General features: G+C 43.3%; 1 protein-coding gene across 2 annotated transcripts in view; it reads right to left on the reverse strand.

Moving 5' to 3' along the window:
* Positions 1–15,832, reverse strand: part of ascc3 (activating signal cointegrator 1 complex subunit 3) — a 599,461-nt gene that overhangs the window by 377,180 nt on the left and 206,449 nt on the right. For both annotated transcript variants that reach the window (XM_067984949.1, XM_067984950.1), the window contains exon 13: positions 7,290–7,361. In XM_067984949.1, the coding sequence (XP_067841050.1) occupies positions 7,290–7,361 (72 nt within the window). The remainder of the gene's footprint in view (positions 1–7,289; positions 7,362–15,832) is intronic.

Genomic DNA, 15,832 nt, shown 5'->3' on the forward strand with positions numbered 1-15,832 from the left:
TTACAAATAATGTAACAACCGCCCACAAAGCAAAAAAAAAGCCTGATCTGTGTCAACATTGATCCCTCCAGAAAATTCTAAACAGCACCAAGCTTCACAGTATTGCACATTTATCACAATAACTGCAGAAAGAGCAGCAAGTAATGTTTATAGACTGCTGCAATAAATATCAAATATTCTAAAATAATGAAATCATGCAATAGTTGCTGCCACTCAAAATGCCACCAAGCCTGGATGGAAAAAGGTGAAAAAGAAAACTGGGTCTGGGACAGACCCACCAGTGGGGTACAGTGATATACAGTCAGGAGGGAGTGGCCCTGGGAGTCCTCAACATGGACTCTGGACCCCATGAAATCTCATGGCATCAGGTCAAACATGGGCAAGGAAACCTCCTGCTGATCACCACCTACTGCCCTCCCTCAGCTGATGAATCAGTCCTCCTCCATGTTGAACACCACTTGGAGCAAGCACTGAGGGTAGCAAGGGCACAGAATGTACTCTGGGTGGGGGACTTCAATGTCCATCACCAAGAGTGGCTCGGTAGCACCACTACTGACCGAGCTGGCCGAGTCCTGAAGGACATAGCTGCCAAACTGGGCCTGCGGCAGGTGGTGAGCAAACCAACATGAGGGAAAAACTTACTTGACCTCGTCCTCACCAATCTACCGGTCGCAAATGCATCTGTCCATGATAGCATTGGTAGGAGTGACCACCGCACAGTCCTCGTGGAGGCGAAGTCCCGTCTTCGCACTGAGGACACCATCCAACGTGTTGTGTGCCACTACCACCGAGCTAAATGGGATAGATTCAGAACAGATCTAGCAGCTCAAAACTGGGCATCCATGAGGCGGTGTGTGCCATCAGCAGCAGCAGAGTTGTATTCCAGCACAATCTATAACCTCATGGCCTGGCATATTCCTAACTCTACCATTACCAACAAGCCAGAGGATCAACCCTGGTTCAATAAGGAGTGCAGAAGAGCATGCCAGGAGCAGCACCAGGCGTACCTAAAAATGAGGTGCCAACCTGGTGAAGCTACAACTCAGGACTACATGCATGCTAAACAGTGGAAGCAACATGCCTAGACAGAGCTAAGCAATTCCAAACCAACGGATCAGATCAAAGCTCTGCAGTCCTGCCACATCCAGTCGTGAATGGTGGTGGACAATTAAACAACTAACGGGAGGAGGAGGAGGCTCTGCAAACATCCCCATCCTCAATGATGGCGGAGTCCAGCAAATGAGTGAAAAAGATAAGGCTGAAGCGTTTGCAACCACCTTCAGCAAGAAGTGCCGAGTGGATGATCCATCTCGGCCTCCTCCTGATATCCCCATCATCACAGAAGCCAGTCTTCCGCCAATTCGATTCACTCCACGTGATATCAAGAAACGGCTGAGTGCACTGGATACAGCAAAGGCTATGGGCCCCAACAACATCCCGGCTATAGTGCTGAAGATTTGTGCTCCAGAACTAGCTGGGCCTCTAGCCAAGCTGTTCCAGTACAGCTACAACACTGGTATCTACCTGACAATGTAGAAAATTGCCCAGGTATGTTCTGTCCACAAAAAGCAGGACAAATCCAATCCGACCAATTATCGCCCCATCAGTCTACTCTCAATCATCAGCAAAGTGATGGAAGGTGTCATCGACAGTGCTATCAAGCGGCACTTACTCACCAATAACCTGCTCACCGATGCTCAGTTTGGGTTCCGCCAGGACCACTCGGCTCCAGACCTCATCACAGCCTTGATCCAAACATGGACAAAAGAGCTAAATTCCAGAGGTGAGGTGAGAGTGACTGCCCTTGACATCAAGGCAGCATTTGACAGAGTGTGGCACCAAGGAGCCCTAGTAAAATTGAAGTCAATGGGAATCAGGGGGAAAACTCTCCAGTGGCTGGAGTCATACCTAGCACAAAGGAAGATGGTAGTGGTTGTTGGAGGCCAATCATCTCAGCCCCAGGACATTGCTGCAGGAGTTCCTCAGGGCAGTGTCCTAGGCCCAACCATCTTCAGCTGCTTCATCAATGACCTTCCCTCCATCATAAGGTCAGAAATGGGGATGTTCGCTGATGATTGCACAGTGTTCAGTTTCATTCGCAACCCCTCAGATAATGAAGCAGTCCAAGCCCGCATGCAGCAAGACCTGGACAACATCCAGGCTTGGGCTGATAAGTGGCAAGTAACATTCGCGCCAGACAAGTGCCAGGCAATGACCATTTCCAACAAGAGAGAGTCTAATCACCTCCCCTTGACATTCAACGGCATTACCATCGCTGAATCCCCCACCATCAACATCCTGGGGGTCACCATTGACCAGAAACTTAACTGGACCAGCCACATAAATACTGTGGCTACGAGAGCAGGTCAGAGGCTGGGTATTCTGCGGCAAGTGACTCACCTCCTGACTCCCCAAAGCCTTTCCACCATCTACAAGGCACAAGGCAGGAGTGTGATGGAATACTCTCCACTTGCCTGGATGAGTGCAGCTCCAACAACACTCACAAAGCTCAACACCATCCAGGACAAAGCAGCCCGCTTGATTGGCACCCTTTCCACATCCCTAAACATTCACTCCCTTCACCACCGGCGCACTGTGGCTGCAGTGTGTACCAGCCACAGGATGCACTGCAGCAACTCACCAAGGCTTCTTTGACAGCACCTCCCAAACCCACGACCTCTACCACCTAGAAGGACAAGAGCAGCATGCACATGGGAACAACACCACCTGCACGATCCCCTCCAAGTCACGCACCATCCTGACTTGGAAATATATCGCCGTTCCTTCATCGTCGCTGGGTCAAAATCCTGGAACTCCCTTCCCAACAGCACTGTGGGAGAACCTTCACCACACGGACTGCAGCGGTTGAAGAAGCCGGCTCACCACCACCTTCTCAAGGGCAATTAGAGATGGGCAATAAATGCCGGCCTCGCCAGCGACGCCCACATCTCATGAACGAATAAAAAAAAATGATATTTTAGTTAAACACTATTATACTTAGAGCTTCAGCTTTGAATTCCAGCGGGCAGAGAACATGTCAGCCGATACGAACTGTTGAGTTAAACAGAAATGGGTTAAGAATTGTATCTACTAAAACCAAACTCTTAAGTATGTGTGAAAAAAAATTAAGATTTACATTCAGATTATAATTTGTGAAGTTTTGAATCTTTTCTGACTTGTTAGGCTACAAAATGAAAGTACAGTTTCATTTTACACAGATATTTATCTTCCTCATTTGTTCCCTTGACTCTTTCCATCCAAATGTGCCAAAACAAATATTTCTCCTCTGAAGTTCGTTGAGTTTATGCATAACAAAAGAATCTGGCAGTTACTAATGGTAAAAGCATGAATAGAGTTGGCACTAGAAGGGAAACTTAATATGTATTCAGGATTACACGCTTATTAATGGAGGGAAAAGGTCAGGAAGTGCTTTCTCAAAGCGTAATGGTAACAATGCCAACAAAGAGCTACAAGTTACAGTCTGCCAGTATTAATATCACAAGACTAAAAACTGTGCATTTAAATAAAAGGTTTTTGTGAATTATTGTAAGGAGCATCACGATGGAGCCCCAACGAGCTACGACACAGAATGGTAGAACCCAAGCAACAGCCACAGATAATACACAGCGAGTTCTAATCTCAAATATGTAGGCAGAACAAGGGCAGGTAGCACAGAGAGGGAAAACTGGGGGGGGAAGGGGGAACTGTCACTCCAAGCCACTCTTGAATCCTACTCCCATATTACCTGAATATTGCTCCCATATTGACTTTAATATTCTTGCCATATCGGAGAAGGTTCTTCTCACATCTCTGTCACATTCCCAGACGGAATACAAGATAAAGGTTGCTGCCTATCCTCTAGCTTCTAACCCTCCCATTTCTCTCTCTCCACAGTAAGCTTTGTTGTTCCCTATTTTATCAATGCTACTATGGATGGTGGTTGGCTCAACTTTGCTCCCTCTGTACTAAGCTGTAAGTGCAACGTCCTACACACCTCCTTAATGTGTCGAAATCAAAACACATCGGAGTCTCTTACTCATTCTTCCTCAGGACTTCAAAACTGTGGAATTCCTTACCCCTCTCAGACTTTCTTTCCTCCAACAACCTACAGACTTTTAAAACCCAAGGTTGGCATTCTCTTGCTCCTTTCCCTAGTCTTCTCCCCATCTTTTTCAACCCTGGTGGCATGCTGTGTTATTGGGCTTTGCCCTTTATCTAGATTTCTCATTTTTAAAAAGTTGGAAACAAATGTACACACTTCTCCAAAAGCCAGGTACAAAATACCACTGCGTGAAGCTAGACAGCAGGGATTTGGCACTGTCCTCTTGCTCAGAACATGCACAAGGCATGAAAAGATTATCCCCCTCAAAAAAAATGCATTCCATTTTCCAAATAGATTATTTATTTCTCCCACCCTCCTTGTCCTTTGTCCATCCTTACATACTTTTGCATTGGAGGGCAGCAGGCAGAAAGGAGTAGTTCCTGGGCCTCTACTGTTAACGTTGCTCTTGAATTAGGCAAAATAAAGCACACGAGATTAGGATGGATTGACAAACTCTACAATTTTCACCTTCTTTCCCCATTTCTTCTTCAGAGGGTCCAGCTGAGATCAAGATCCAGCAGAGATCAGTGGTAGTAGCACAGTCACCCTGAGTCAGACAGTCGTGGGTTCAAGCCCCACTCCGAAGACTTGAGCACTTCAATGTAGTACTGAGGGAGCGCTGCACTGTCGGAGGTGCCGTCTTTCAGATGAGAGTTTAAACTGAGGCCCTCTCTGTTCTCTTGGGTGTATGTAAAAGATCCCACAGCACTACTTGAACAAGAGGAGAGTTTTCCTGGTGTCCTGGACAACATTTATCCCTCAACTAACAGCTAAAACAGATCTGGATATTTGTTTCATTACTGTTTGTGCGACTTTCATGTACATAAATTGACTGCTGTGTTTCCTACATTACAACAGTGACTATACTTCAAAAGTATATAACTGGCTGTGAAGCTATTTGGGACGTCCTGAGCTCGTTAAAGTTATTTCTTTCTTTAAGAACCCAATATAATTTCTGGTGAAAGCAACTAATAATAATGCCATGTACAGTACTCCATAGATCAAATTTGCCAATATTAATTCAGTCTTCATCAATAGAACAAGTACAATATATTTAATGCATAATCCCTAGTGCATGGCATTAATGCAGTTGTTGACTACCTTCTGAGTTTGCAAACCCTTGTGAAGCAGCCTAATGCCATTGCCACCCGCTGGCCCCATGCATTTGAGGTGACCGTGCATACTCCACGGGATCAGTGTTGGCAGTGGGCACAATCCCACTGTGATTGCCTGAATCACGTGCCCAAGGACTTTCCTTGAAGGCCATTGTTTTCAAGGCAAATGATCTAATAATCACTTATTTGACACCTTTATTAGCTGTTCGGTCAGTATGTACGTCAAATATTTGTCTAAGATATCCTAAATGCACATTACTTCTGAATAAATCGGTTATGTTGGCCTTGGCTCAATGTTAGCACTCCTGCACCTGAGTCAGAAGATCATGGGTTCAAGCCCCACTCTATTGCTCGAGCACATATCTAGGCTAACACTTCAGTGCAGTACTGAGGGAGTGCTGTACTGTCAGAGGTGGCGTCTTTAATTAGACGTTAAACTGACGCTCTATCTGCCTGCTCAATTGGGTAAAAACAATTCCATAGCACTATTTGAAGAGCACAGAGTTTTCTCAGTGTCTTAGCAAACATTTATCGCTCAACCAACACCAAAGGAACAGATGAACTGGTCATTTATCTCACCACTGTTTGTGGGACCTCATTGCACACAAATTGGCTGTCACGTTTGCCTACAAAACAATGACTACACTTCATAATGTAACTGAATAGAGGAGAACATGAAAGGCACTATATAAATGCAAGTTCTATGAAAGTTTTAAATACTCAAAATAAGAAGTGCTATGGGAATCAATGCTATAAGGTCAGCAACATAAAGTTAAAAGATCAATAATATACCACCAATTTTCCCTAAAAAGTTGACATTTTTCAAAAAAGAATGCTTAATTCAAAAATTTTAAACACAAACCATGAAGATCAATGGACTGACATCTGCTATTGTGAGTAAGATTTTCCAGTAAAACCTAGTCTCAATAAAAGTAAGCACTTCCACTAATAATATTGACCCAAAACATTGTGTGTATTAATAAATCACCCTTAAACCATTTACTTTTGCAGAGGATAGTGTAGTAAATTAAAAAGAAGTAGCTGACAGTCACATATAGAACAAAAGGGAGTCGCATCATCATAGATCACTGCAAGTGCACAGCGGCTAAAGTACAAAAAAAATTTATAAGTGGAATCAGCTATACTTAATCACAGAATCATAGAAAATTAAGAAGCAATCAGAGCCACAGAAAGGAACAGGAAAAATCCTCATTGTTAATTTTTCATTCCTTGTTAACATGATGAATCGCATATTACCTATTTTTTGCTGAAGTAGGTTATTAACTCTGTAGTGCTAGCAGAGTGCTAAAAAATGACAGTCAGAGTAAACTTTTGTCACCCACAGGTCGGAATTAACATTCATTTTTGTTTTTAAAGCATTCTCTGCATAAATCTTTCTATTGATACTGATTATTTCTGGTCTTCACTCCAAAGTTCCCACCAGTGACATGCTGCTGCTTTCTGCTCTGAGGCCTGAGTGTAAATGATTCATCTTCTCATCAACAATGAAAATACTTTAAAACAGATGGCACCTCAGCTCAATCTTTCCATAAGTGGTTATCTTTATCTGCTTATTATATGCAAGGGCAGTTTCATTACAGATCAACTGTGAGGACTATAGGTTTAACTATTCTCTAGTTGGAGACATATTGCTGATCTTTTAACTTTATGCATCTCCCAGGGTTTAAAAAGAGCTTAGAAAAATATACTTGGCACATGTCCTAAATTTGTGTGTAAAAATTAATGCTAGTCAAAATAAAATGCATTGGACCAGTTTACATTAATGATGGATTTTATTGCTCTCAGCTTTACCAATTTGTAATTAATTTTGCCATATCAATAAAAATGTCATGTTACGAACATGTAAGTATTGTTATATTTAATCAAAGTTAAATAATGTAACTTCAGAAAGAGCTGGCTTCTTTTTCCTACTGATGCCTATTCAGAACTGTTCTAATTTTTACTGTAAGTTGATGTCTAGTAATCATGGAATCACAGGTTTTTATGCCCTGGGAATGCTTTTATCGTCCTAAAAATGTAAACTCTTGTAAAATTACAAAAAAAAACTTTACCTGGTGTCCTTCCTTCAGTTGCATCAAAACCTTCTCATAACATACTTCTTCCATATCATGCAGTTGCTGCATCTATAAGCCAAGAAAATAAATATTTCAGTTGAATAAAAATGCACGGGTTTTGAAAAAAAATGTTTTCCATATCTTCCATATCTGTATTCAAAGTGAGGGACAACAAGGTTGGCAAATGAATAGGTGGCCAGTATGGCATCCATCAGCAAGAGGACTGGCACAATACAGATTAGATACAATGTCTAGGTCCCCTTTTTCTAATATCAACCAAAGAAACACATCTCATATCGTACTACACTGAAATTTTCCACTGACACATTCCATACTGAACAAGGTTGCTAGATTATTGGCAACTAGAAATTCCACTTCTCAGATATAAGCAATTTATTGACTGATATGTTTTTAGGTTGTCGGAAGAAAAACTAAAGAGCTCGTTAAACAAACTAGCTCTGGGCAAGGTAGAGAGGAGTACATTACTCCAAGATCATCCACTACAAACTGTCTCCTTAAATCCTCTCCCCTGCCCCACTACCCTTGACTCCAACGTGCGAGGAGCTCGTGGACTTCTTTATCAATAAGATTGAGGCCGACTGTTCAGCTGCCTCTGCTGATTTCCCCCCCTTCACATTGCCCACCAAGTCAAAGCTCTCCCAGGCACCTCCTGCCCTAGCCTCGAGTCTTTCTCTAGCTTCTCTCCTATCTCCCCTCATTCACTCTCCGAGCTGATCTTGTCCATGAGACCAACCTCCTGCTCCTTTGACCCCATTTCCCGCTGAACTGCTGACCATTCAACTTCCCTTCCTGGCCTTCATGCTAGTTGATAATATCAGTGGTTCCCTCTCCTCCCCTCCTTTTCAAAACAGCCATCATCGCATCCTTTCTCCTCAATGCCTCTGTCCTTGCAAATTACTGCCCCATCTCCAACCTTCCTTTCCTCTCCAAAGTTCTTGAAGTCTTGTTACCACTGTAATTTGTGCCCATCTTTCCAGCAACTCAATGTTTGAATCTCTCCACTCAGGTTTGAGTCCTTGCCACAGCACTGAAACAGCCCTAACCAAAGTCACAAATGACATCTTCTGAGACAGTGACTGTGATGCATTATCCCTCCTTGTCCACCTCTGCAACCTTTGACACAGTCAACCACGCCATCCTAATCCAACGTCTTTCCTCCATTGTCCGCCTCAGTGGGATTGCCCTCACTTGGTTCCACTCTTACCTATCCTATTGTAGCCAGAGCACCTCCAGAGATGGCTTTACTTCCCTCCCCTGCACCATTACTTTAGGAGTCCCCCAACTATCCATCTTTGGCCCCCCTCCTCTTCCTCATCTACATACTACCCCTTGGTGACATCAACCACAAACATGGGGGTCAGCTTTCAAGTGTACACTGACGACATCCATCTCTACCTCTTCACCAACCCTCTCGACCCGTCCACTGCCCCTATGTTGTCAGACTGCTTGTTGGATATCCAGTTTTGGATGAGCTACAATTTCCTCCAGTTAAACATTGAATCCATTATCTCCCCCAGTCCCGCCACAAATTCTGTACTCTTGCCACTCGGTCCATACTCCTCCGGAGCCACTGTCTCAGGCTGAACCAGACTCTTCGTAATCTCAGCATTCTATTCGACCCTGTGCTGAGCTTCCGACCCCATATACACTATCACAAAGACCGCCTACTTCCACTCCCAAAACATTGTCTGCCTCCGCCCCACCTCTGTAACCTCCTCCTGCCCTACAAACACTTCCCTTGAACTCTCCGTTTGTCGGACTGTGGCCTTTTGTGTGCCCAGCCCCCGCCCTTCGCCCCACCATTAGCAACCATGTCTTCAGCCATCTAGGCCTCATGCTCTGGAATTCTTCTGCCTCCCTCTCCTTTTTTGCTTTCTTCTCCTCCTATAAGGCCCTCCTTAAAACCCACCACTTTAATCAAGCTTTTGGTCACCCCTCCCAATATTTCCTTCTTTGCCTCCTATCGTCATAGTAGAAAGGTAGTAGTAGTAGTAGTAGTAGTAGTTGGAGTAAAATAACTACTGTAAATTCAATGTTATTGCATATGCAGCACTCAGTCTGCAAAATTGGCGCAGTGGTAACACTCTTGCTTCAGTCAGAAGGTCAGGGTTCAAGCCCCATTCCAGAGCCTTGAGCGCATCATCTAGGCTGACACTTCAGTGCAGTATAGAGGGAGTGTTGCATTGTCAGAGATGTCCTCTTTCTAAAGTCATCGCTTTGCATGGTAAGCAACACAAAGCTGTACAAGAATGCCAAAGTTGACCAAATTGTGACCTGAAATAAGAGTGTGCAGGTGCCACAAAAAAAAGGAAATAAGATTTCAGAACAAAGTTATCTTCTATTGTAAAGGTTATACCTAATAATCCAAGAATCTAGTTAGGAAGCAAAACCATTATACTAGGATCTATGGACCTCCAGAAACACAGTAACTAACCATAAAACAAAATGCATCCAAAAGGCCCAATATCAAAAGAATGGTTTACCAGCTTAGCAGGATTTTTACCCTAAATCTCTCATCAGATACACAGCAAAAGCTAAATGAAATAAAAGTACTGGCTCAAGACAATTGTCAATTTTTGAACCACAAAAGCGGACTGATGAAAGACTATCAGGCAAGATGCTTGGACATGTGAAGAAAACTGCAAACAGTAAAGAAAACAGACAAGGTTAAAAATGGATCTTGAGTGTTTTCACAAATATCCCGTAAGAGTTTGCTATTTCATAATTCTGATTCAAGGTTTAAAAAAAGCAATCTGAAACGACAATGCTGCTGGCATCTATTATCTAATTCTCCCACCGACAGCGAAAGGGCACCAAGGTATTTCCCTGCCAATGACAAGAATATCAAAATTCTACCAATTTGTAACACAAAATCCTCCACATGGCAAGCCTTTTTTTCTAAATTGTTGGATTTATTCATAATATGCAAATTTGTTCATCTGCCAGATCATTTCAAGAAATGTGTTGATAAATTTTTCAAAACTGAAATGTAATCAACTGCATATTCACAAAAAAATACTTATTTGGAGCTTTCAGGAATTTTGACAAGTACTACCAGGTGCACAAGGTTATGAATCAGGCCACACATTTTTCTGTTTGGAAAAACACTGCAGGTCTTGACTTGTGCTAAAATATTTCGCTAAAAACTATTCATGATGTAAGTTGGTAAACTTTCAAGCTTCCACAAGGAAATCTAGTCCATTTACAAAAGTACAAATTAGGGTGCTGTTACCAACAAGTTTCAAAAAGTCAAATTTTAATATTTGTTCATCTTTATAATAAAAAAACATTTAACACGTGCCAGAAAAAGTGAAGCCTTCAAGCAATGATTCTTTTAAACCAAATAGATTCAGTAGTGACCAAACATGACCTGCCTCAACAGTTTTTCCCTTTTGCTCCCTAGCCTGGTAACCTCCAGACTAAGTCAGTACCAAGACTGACCTGGGGACGTGCATGCTCATGACTAGAGTCACAACCAACACAAATAAAGATGGCTGTGGTTGTTGGGAGCAAATCATCGCAGCACCGGGACATTGCTGCAGGTGCTCAAGGTAGTATCCTCAACCCAGCCATATCCAGCTGCTTCATCCAATGATCCTCCCTCCATCATAAGGTATGGGGTTGGGCTATTGGCTGACAATTGTACAATGTTCAGCTCCATTCACAACTCCTCCCATAATGAATCAATCCATCCCAGCCTAAAACAGAATCCAGACAACATCCATGCTTGAGCTGACAAGTGGCAGGTGGTAATCACGTCAAATAAATGCCAGGCAATGACCATCTCCATCAAGAAAAAGCCCAACCACTTCCTCCAATCTTCAATTGCTCCACCATCGCCAAGTCTTGCACCATCAAAATCCTGGGGGTCACTATTGTTCAAAAGCTTAACTGAACCAGTCATAACAACATTAAAGGGATATGGAAACAGGGCCAGCACATGAGATTAGGACTACAGTTCCTGTGGATGATAAAACACCAACACAGACTGGTTGTGTTGAACAGCCTTTTTTCATGTTGTAATTTCTATGTAATTCGATGTGGCTAAAAAATAGAGAAGAGGTTTGCATCATCTGTGACGAATGGTTCGTCTCCTGAAATCTCAGTGGAATACTCACCACTCTCCTGGATGGTGCAGCTGTAACACTCAAAAAGCTTAATATTATCCACGACTTGATCAGACCTTCTGCCCCTGAACTCAATATCAACCCCCTCCACCAGCAGCACACTGTGGCAGCAATGTGTACTATCTACAGAACATACTGCAGCAACACACTGTGCTTACTTTGACAGCGCCTCCAAGTTCCATCTAGAAGGATAGGAACAGCAAGATCATAAGAACACAAGTACCCCTCCAAGTCACACACCATCCTAACTTGGACATATATCACCATTCCTTCATTGTCGCTGGGGCAAAATCTTGGAATTCCCTACCAAGTACCTTGAGCACTGTGTCCAGTTCTGATCAGAGTACTTTCTAAATGGTGAAAAGCTCTAAACAGTGGAGGTCCAAAGAGACTTAGGGGTCCACGTACACAGATACAGAAAATAATCAAAAAGGCTAATGGAATGCTGGCCTTTATATGTGGAGGACTAGAATACAAGGGGCTAAAAGTTATGCTACAGCTTTACAAAGCCCTGGTTAGACCACACCTGGAGTACTGTGTTCAGTTCTGGGCACCGCACCTGAGGAAGGAGTGCAACGTAGATTTACTAGAATGATACCTGGACTCCAAGGATTAAATTAGAAGGTGAGATTACACAAACTAGAGTTGTATTCCCTGGAATTTAGAAGTTTTAGGAGTGATTTGTTCAAAGTTTTCAAGATATTAAGGGGAACTGATAGCGTAGATAGAGAGAAACTATTTCCACTGGTTGGAGAGTCCAGGACTAAGGAACATAGCCTAAAACTTAGAGCCAGAACTTTCAGGCACAAAGTTAGGAAACACTTCAACACGCAAAGGGTGGTAGAAGTTTGGAACTCTCTTCCGCAAACGGCAGTTGATGCTAGCTCAATTGTTCATTTTAAATCTGAAATTGGTACATGTTTATTAATCAAAGTTATTAAGGGATATGGGGCTAAGGCGGATATACGGAGTTAGGTCACAAATCAGCCATGATCTCATTGAATGGCGGGACAAGCTCGAGTGGCTAAATGGCCTACTCCTGTTCCTATGTGCTTATGTGGGGCACTATCAACACATAAATAGTTTGTCAATGCAAGTAGGAATGGGCAATAAACAAAGCCTTGCAAGCATTGCCCACATCCTAACAACAAATAAAAAAGGCTCGGAACTGTACCACATGGCTCGTTTGCTTAGTGAGCCATTGTCGAAACCCATAGTGAACAGTTACTCTTGTGAAGACTTAACATTTCTAATTGTATCTGTTCCCTTCTCCTCAAATTTTTGCGATCCCCTTTAATTTTTATTATTTTATCCCCAACTGCATGCATATTTTTTCTAATTACTTGGCTTTACAGTCAAGGAAGTCTGGTCAAGCAGCAACAAGATCAACTGAAGGATAAAAAAAAGGAAAAAGAGCATTGTGAAAAATTTTGAATAACTACTTTCCTACTGTGTATGCATTTTGTTTTTTTGGTGGCGGGGGGGGGGGGGCGCGGAGGATAGGGACAGGATAATAAAATGGACACAATACCATTTTTGTGCTTGGCGTTAGTTTGCATTTGTACCCAAGTGGAGAAGGGGAAATTGAGCCCTAAAGCTTTTTAAGACATCCAGAGATGATAGTGAAGTGGCTCAGAGAAAAATTAATCAGGATATAGTTTAGTCCTTTTGATAATGTAGCATTAACATAAGCTTCAGGCACAATAGCTCATTCATTTTACATGGGAATGTACTGCAGGGGAACTGAATTTTTGCTTTTATGTTTAATTGAGGGTTGATGAACTGTAGCTGGAATAGAAATGTAATTTTACTTGTAAAGTGAGACACCTGAACTCACATCAATGGACATCAACTTTTTTTTTATTCGTTGTGGCGTCGCTGGCAAGGCCAGTATTTATTGCCCATCACTAATTGCCCTTGAGAAGGTGGTGGTGAGCTGCCTTCTTGAACCGCTACAGGCCGTGTGGTGAAGGTTCTCCCACAGTGCTGTTAGGAAGGGAGTTCCAGGATTTTGACCCAGCGACGATGTAGGAAGGGCGATATATTTCCAAGTCAGGATGGTGTTGGAGGGGAACGTGCAGGTGGTGTTGTTCCCATGTGCCTGCTGCCCTTGTCCTTCTAGGTGGTAGAGGTCGTGGGTTTGGGAGGTGCTGTTGAAGAAGCCTTGGCGAGTTGCTGCAGTACATCCTGTGGATGGTACACACTGCAGTGACAGTGCGCTGATGGTGGAGGGAGTGAATGTTTAGGGTGGTGGATGGGGTGCCAATCAAATGGGCTGCTTTGTCCTGGATGGTGTCGAGCTTCTTGAGTGTTGTTGGAGCTGCACTCATCCAGGCAAGTGGAGAGTATTCCATCACACTCCTGACTTGTGCCTTGTAGATGGTGGAAAGGCTTTGGGGAGTCAAGACGGGAGTCACTCGCCGCAGAATACCCAGTCTCTGACCTGCTCTTGTAGCCACAGTATTTATATGGCTAGTCCAGTTAAGTTTCCGGTCAATGATGACCCCCAGGATGTTGATGGTGGGGGATTCGGCAATGGTAATGCCGTTGAATGTCAAGGGGAGGTGGTTAGATTCTCTCTTGTTGGAGATGGTCATTGCCTGGCACTTGCCAGGCGCGAATGTTGCTTGCCACTTATCAGCCCAAGCCTGGGTGATGTCCAGGTCTTGCTGCATGCGGGCACGGACTGCTTCATTATTTGAGGGGTTGCGAATGCAACTGAACACTCTGCAATCATCAGCGAACATCCCCATTTCTGACCTTATGATTGAGCGACGGTCATTGATGAAGCAGCTGAAGATGGTTGGGCCTAGGACACCGCCCTGAGGAACTCCTGCAGCAATGCCCAGGGGCTGAGATGATTGGCCTCCAACAACCACTACCATCTTCCTTTGTGCGAGGTATGACTCCAGCCACTGGAGAGTTTTCCTGCCGATTCCCATTGACTTCAATTTTACTAGGGCTCCTTGGTGCCACACTCGGTCAAATGCTGCTTTGATGTCAAGGGCAGTTACTCTCACCTCACCTCTCCTCTGGAATTCAGCTCTTTTGTCCACGTTTGGACCAAGGCTGTAATGAGGTCTAGGTGAGTTTTTGAGTGAGCAGTTTTGCAAATTTCAATCCACCTGTTAGTGAGTACTTTATTGCATGGGTCAGAAATATCATGTGGTACCACACCTGTAGTCCATCCAAATATCTGCATACAGCAGATGAAAAAGTATAAATTCTGTAACATAAGTAAAACATTAAAAAGTTTAATTTTTTGTGCGGCCACACATTACCAATGGATTTCAACCACCAAATATAACAAGCCGTCATCCATATGGGAAAAAGATACTGGGGCATTGTTCAAGAGATTTGTGCCATACAGAACCAAGCGATCATCCCTTCCTCTACCATATAAATACAAACCTCATTCCAGGAAGCATGTGCCAAATATTTTGAAAGCAAGCAGCAAGGGCATTCAGTTGATACAAACTCAGCAGAGGACAGGTCTTATTGCTAAGTTTTGCACAGCCGTGGAATTAGGAAATTAAGGGGTGATTGGCCAACAATGCAAATATGCTTCACGGGCATCAACTACCATGAAGGGTCCTTGACAAAGAGGTGTGGATCTTGAAACTAGGTGCAGCACCAGCTGAAGTCAAATTGAGTAGAGTAAAGCAGTTACTGAAGTGACATAAAAATTAACTTAGAATCTGAAAACATGGCAACACATTCTGGGACTAGAAGCGAATAATGATGACTTTACAAAGTTGGAAGTTTACTTAAAAAGCCTTAATCTATAATATCAACCATTTTTGCAAAAGTGATAATAAAAATACATGAAATAAATATGTATGGATCATCTAACACACCGATTTACAAACTTTTCTTGGTATCCTGACAACAGCAAGAACAACTGGTGTGGGGCAACACAAAAAGAACTGCAGTACGGTTCCAGAACAAAGCTCATAGAAGGATGGAAGGAAGGCCACAAGATTATGATTACACAACAACAATTTGCATTCATTGAGAACCTTTGTGACTGCTAAGTGTCTCACCCAATCTCTGCTATGACAACGTAAACCAGAATTCTACCCCTTAAAGACATCAGCCCCTGACATGCAATCAGCTTCCACATGTATGTCAATGACGCTCAGCTCTACCTCTCCACCACCATCTGTATTATTGGACTGCTTTTCCGACATCTATGCTTGGATGAGCGGAAACTTCCTCCGGTTGAATATTAGGAAGACTGAAGCTATTTTCTTCAGCCCCTGCAACACAAGCTGCATCCTTACCACTGACCCCATACCCCTCCATCACCACTAAACCTTAAACAATCAGGTTATTTGCAACTGTGGCACCCTATTCAGCCCAAGCTGAGCTTCCGACCCTGTAACCTCTCCA

This window comes from Heptranchias perlo, chromosome 5 (genome assembly GCF_035084215.1).
Source record: "Heptranchias perlo isolate sHepPer1 chromosome 5, sHepPer1.hap1, whole genome shotgun sequence".
NCBI classification, from domain to species: domain Eukaryota; kingdom Metazoa; phylum Chordata; class Chondrichthyes; order Hexanchiformes; family Hexanchidae; genus Heptranchias; species Heptranchias perlo.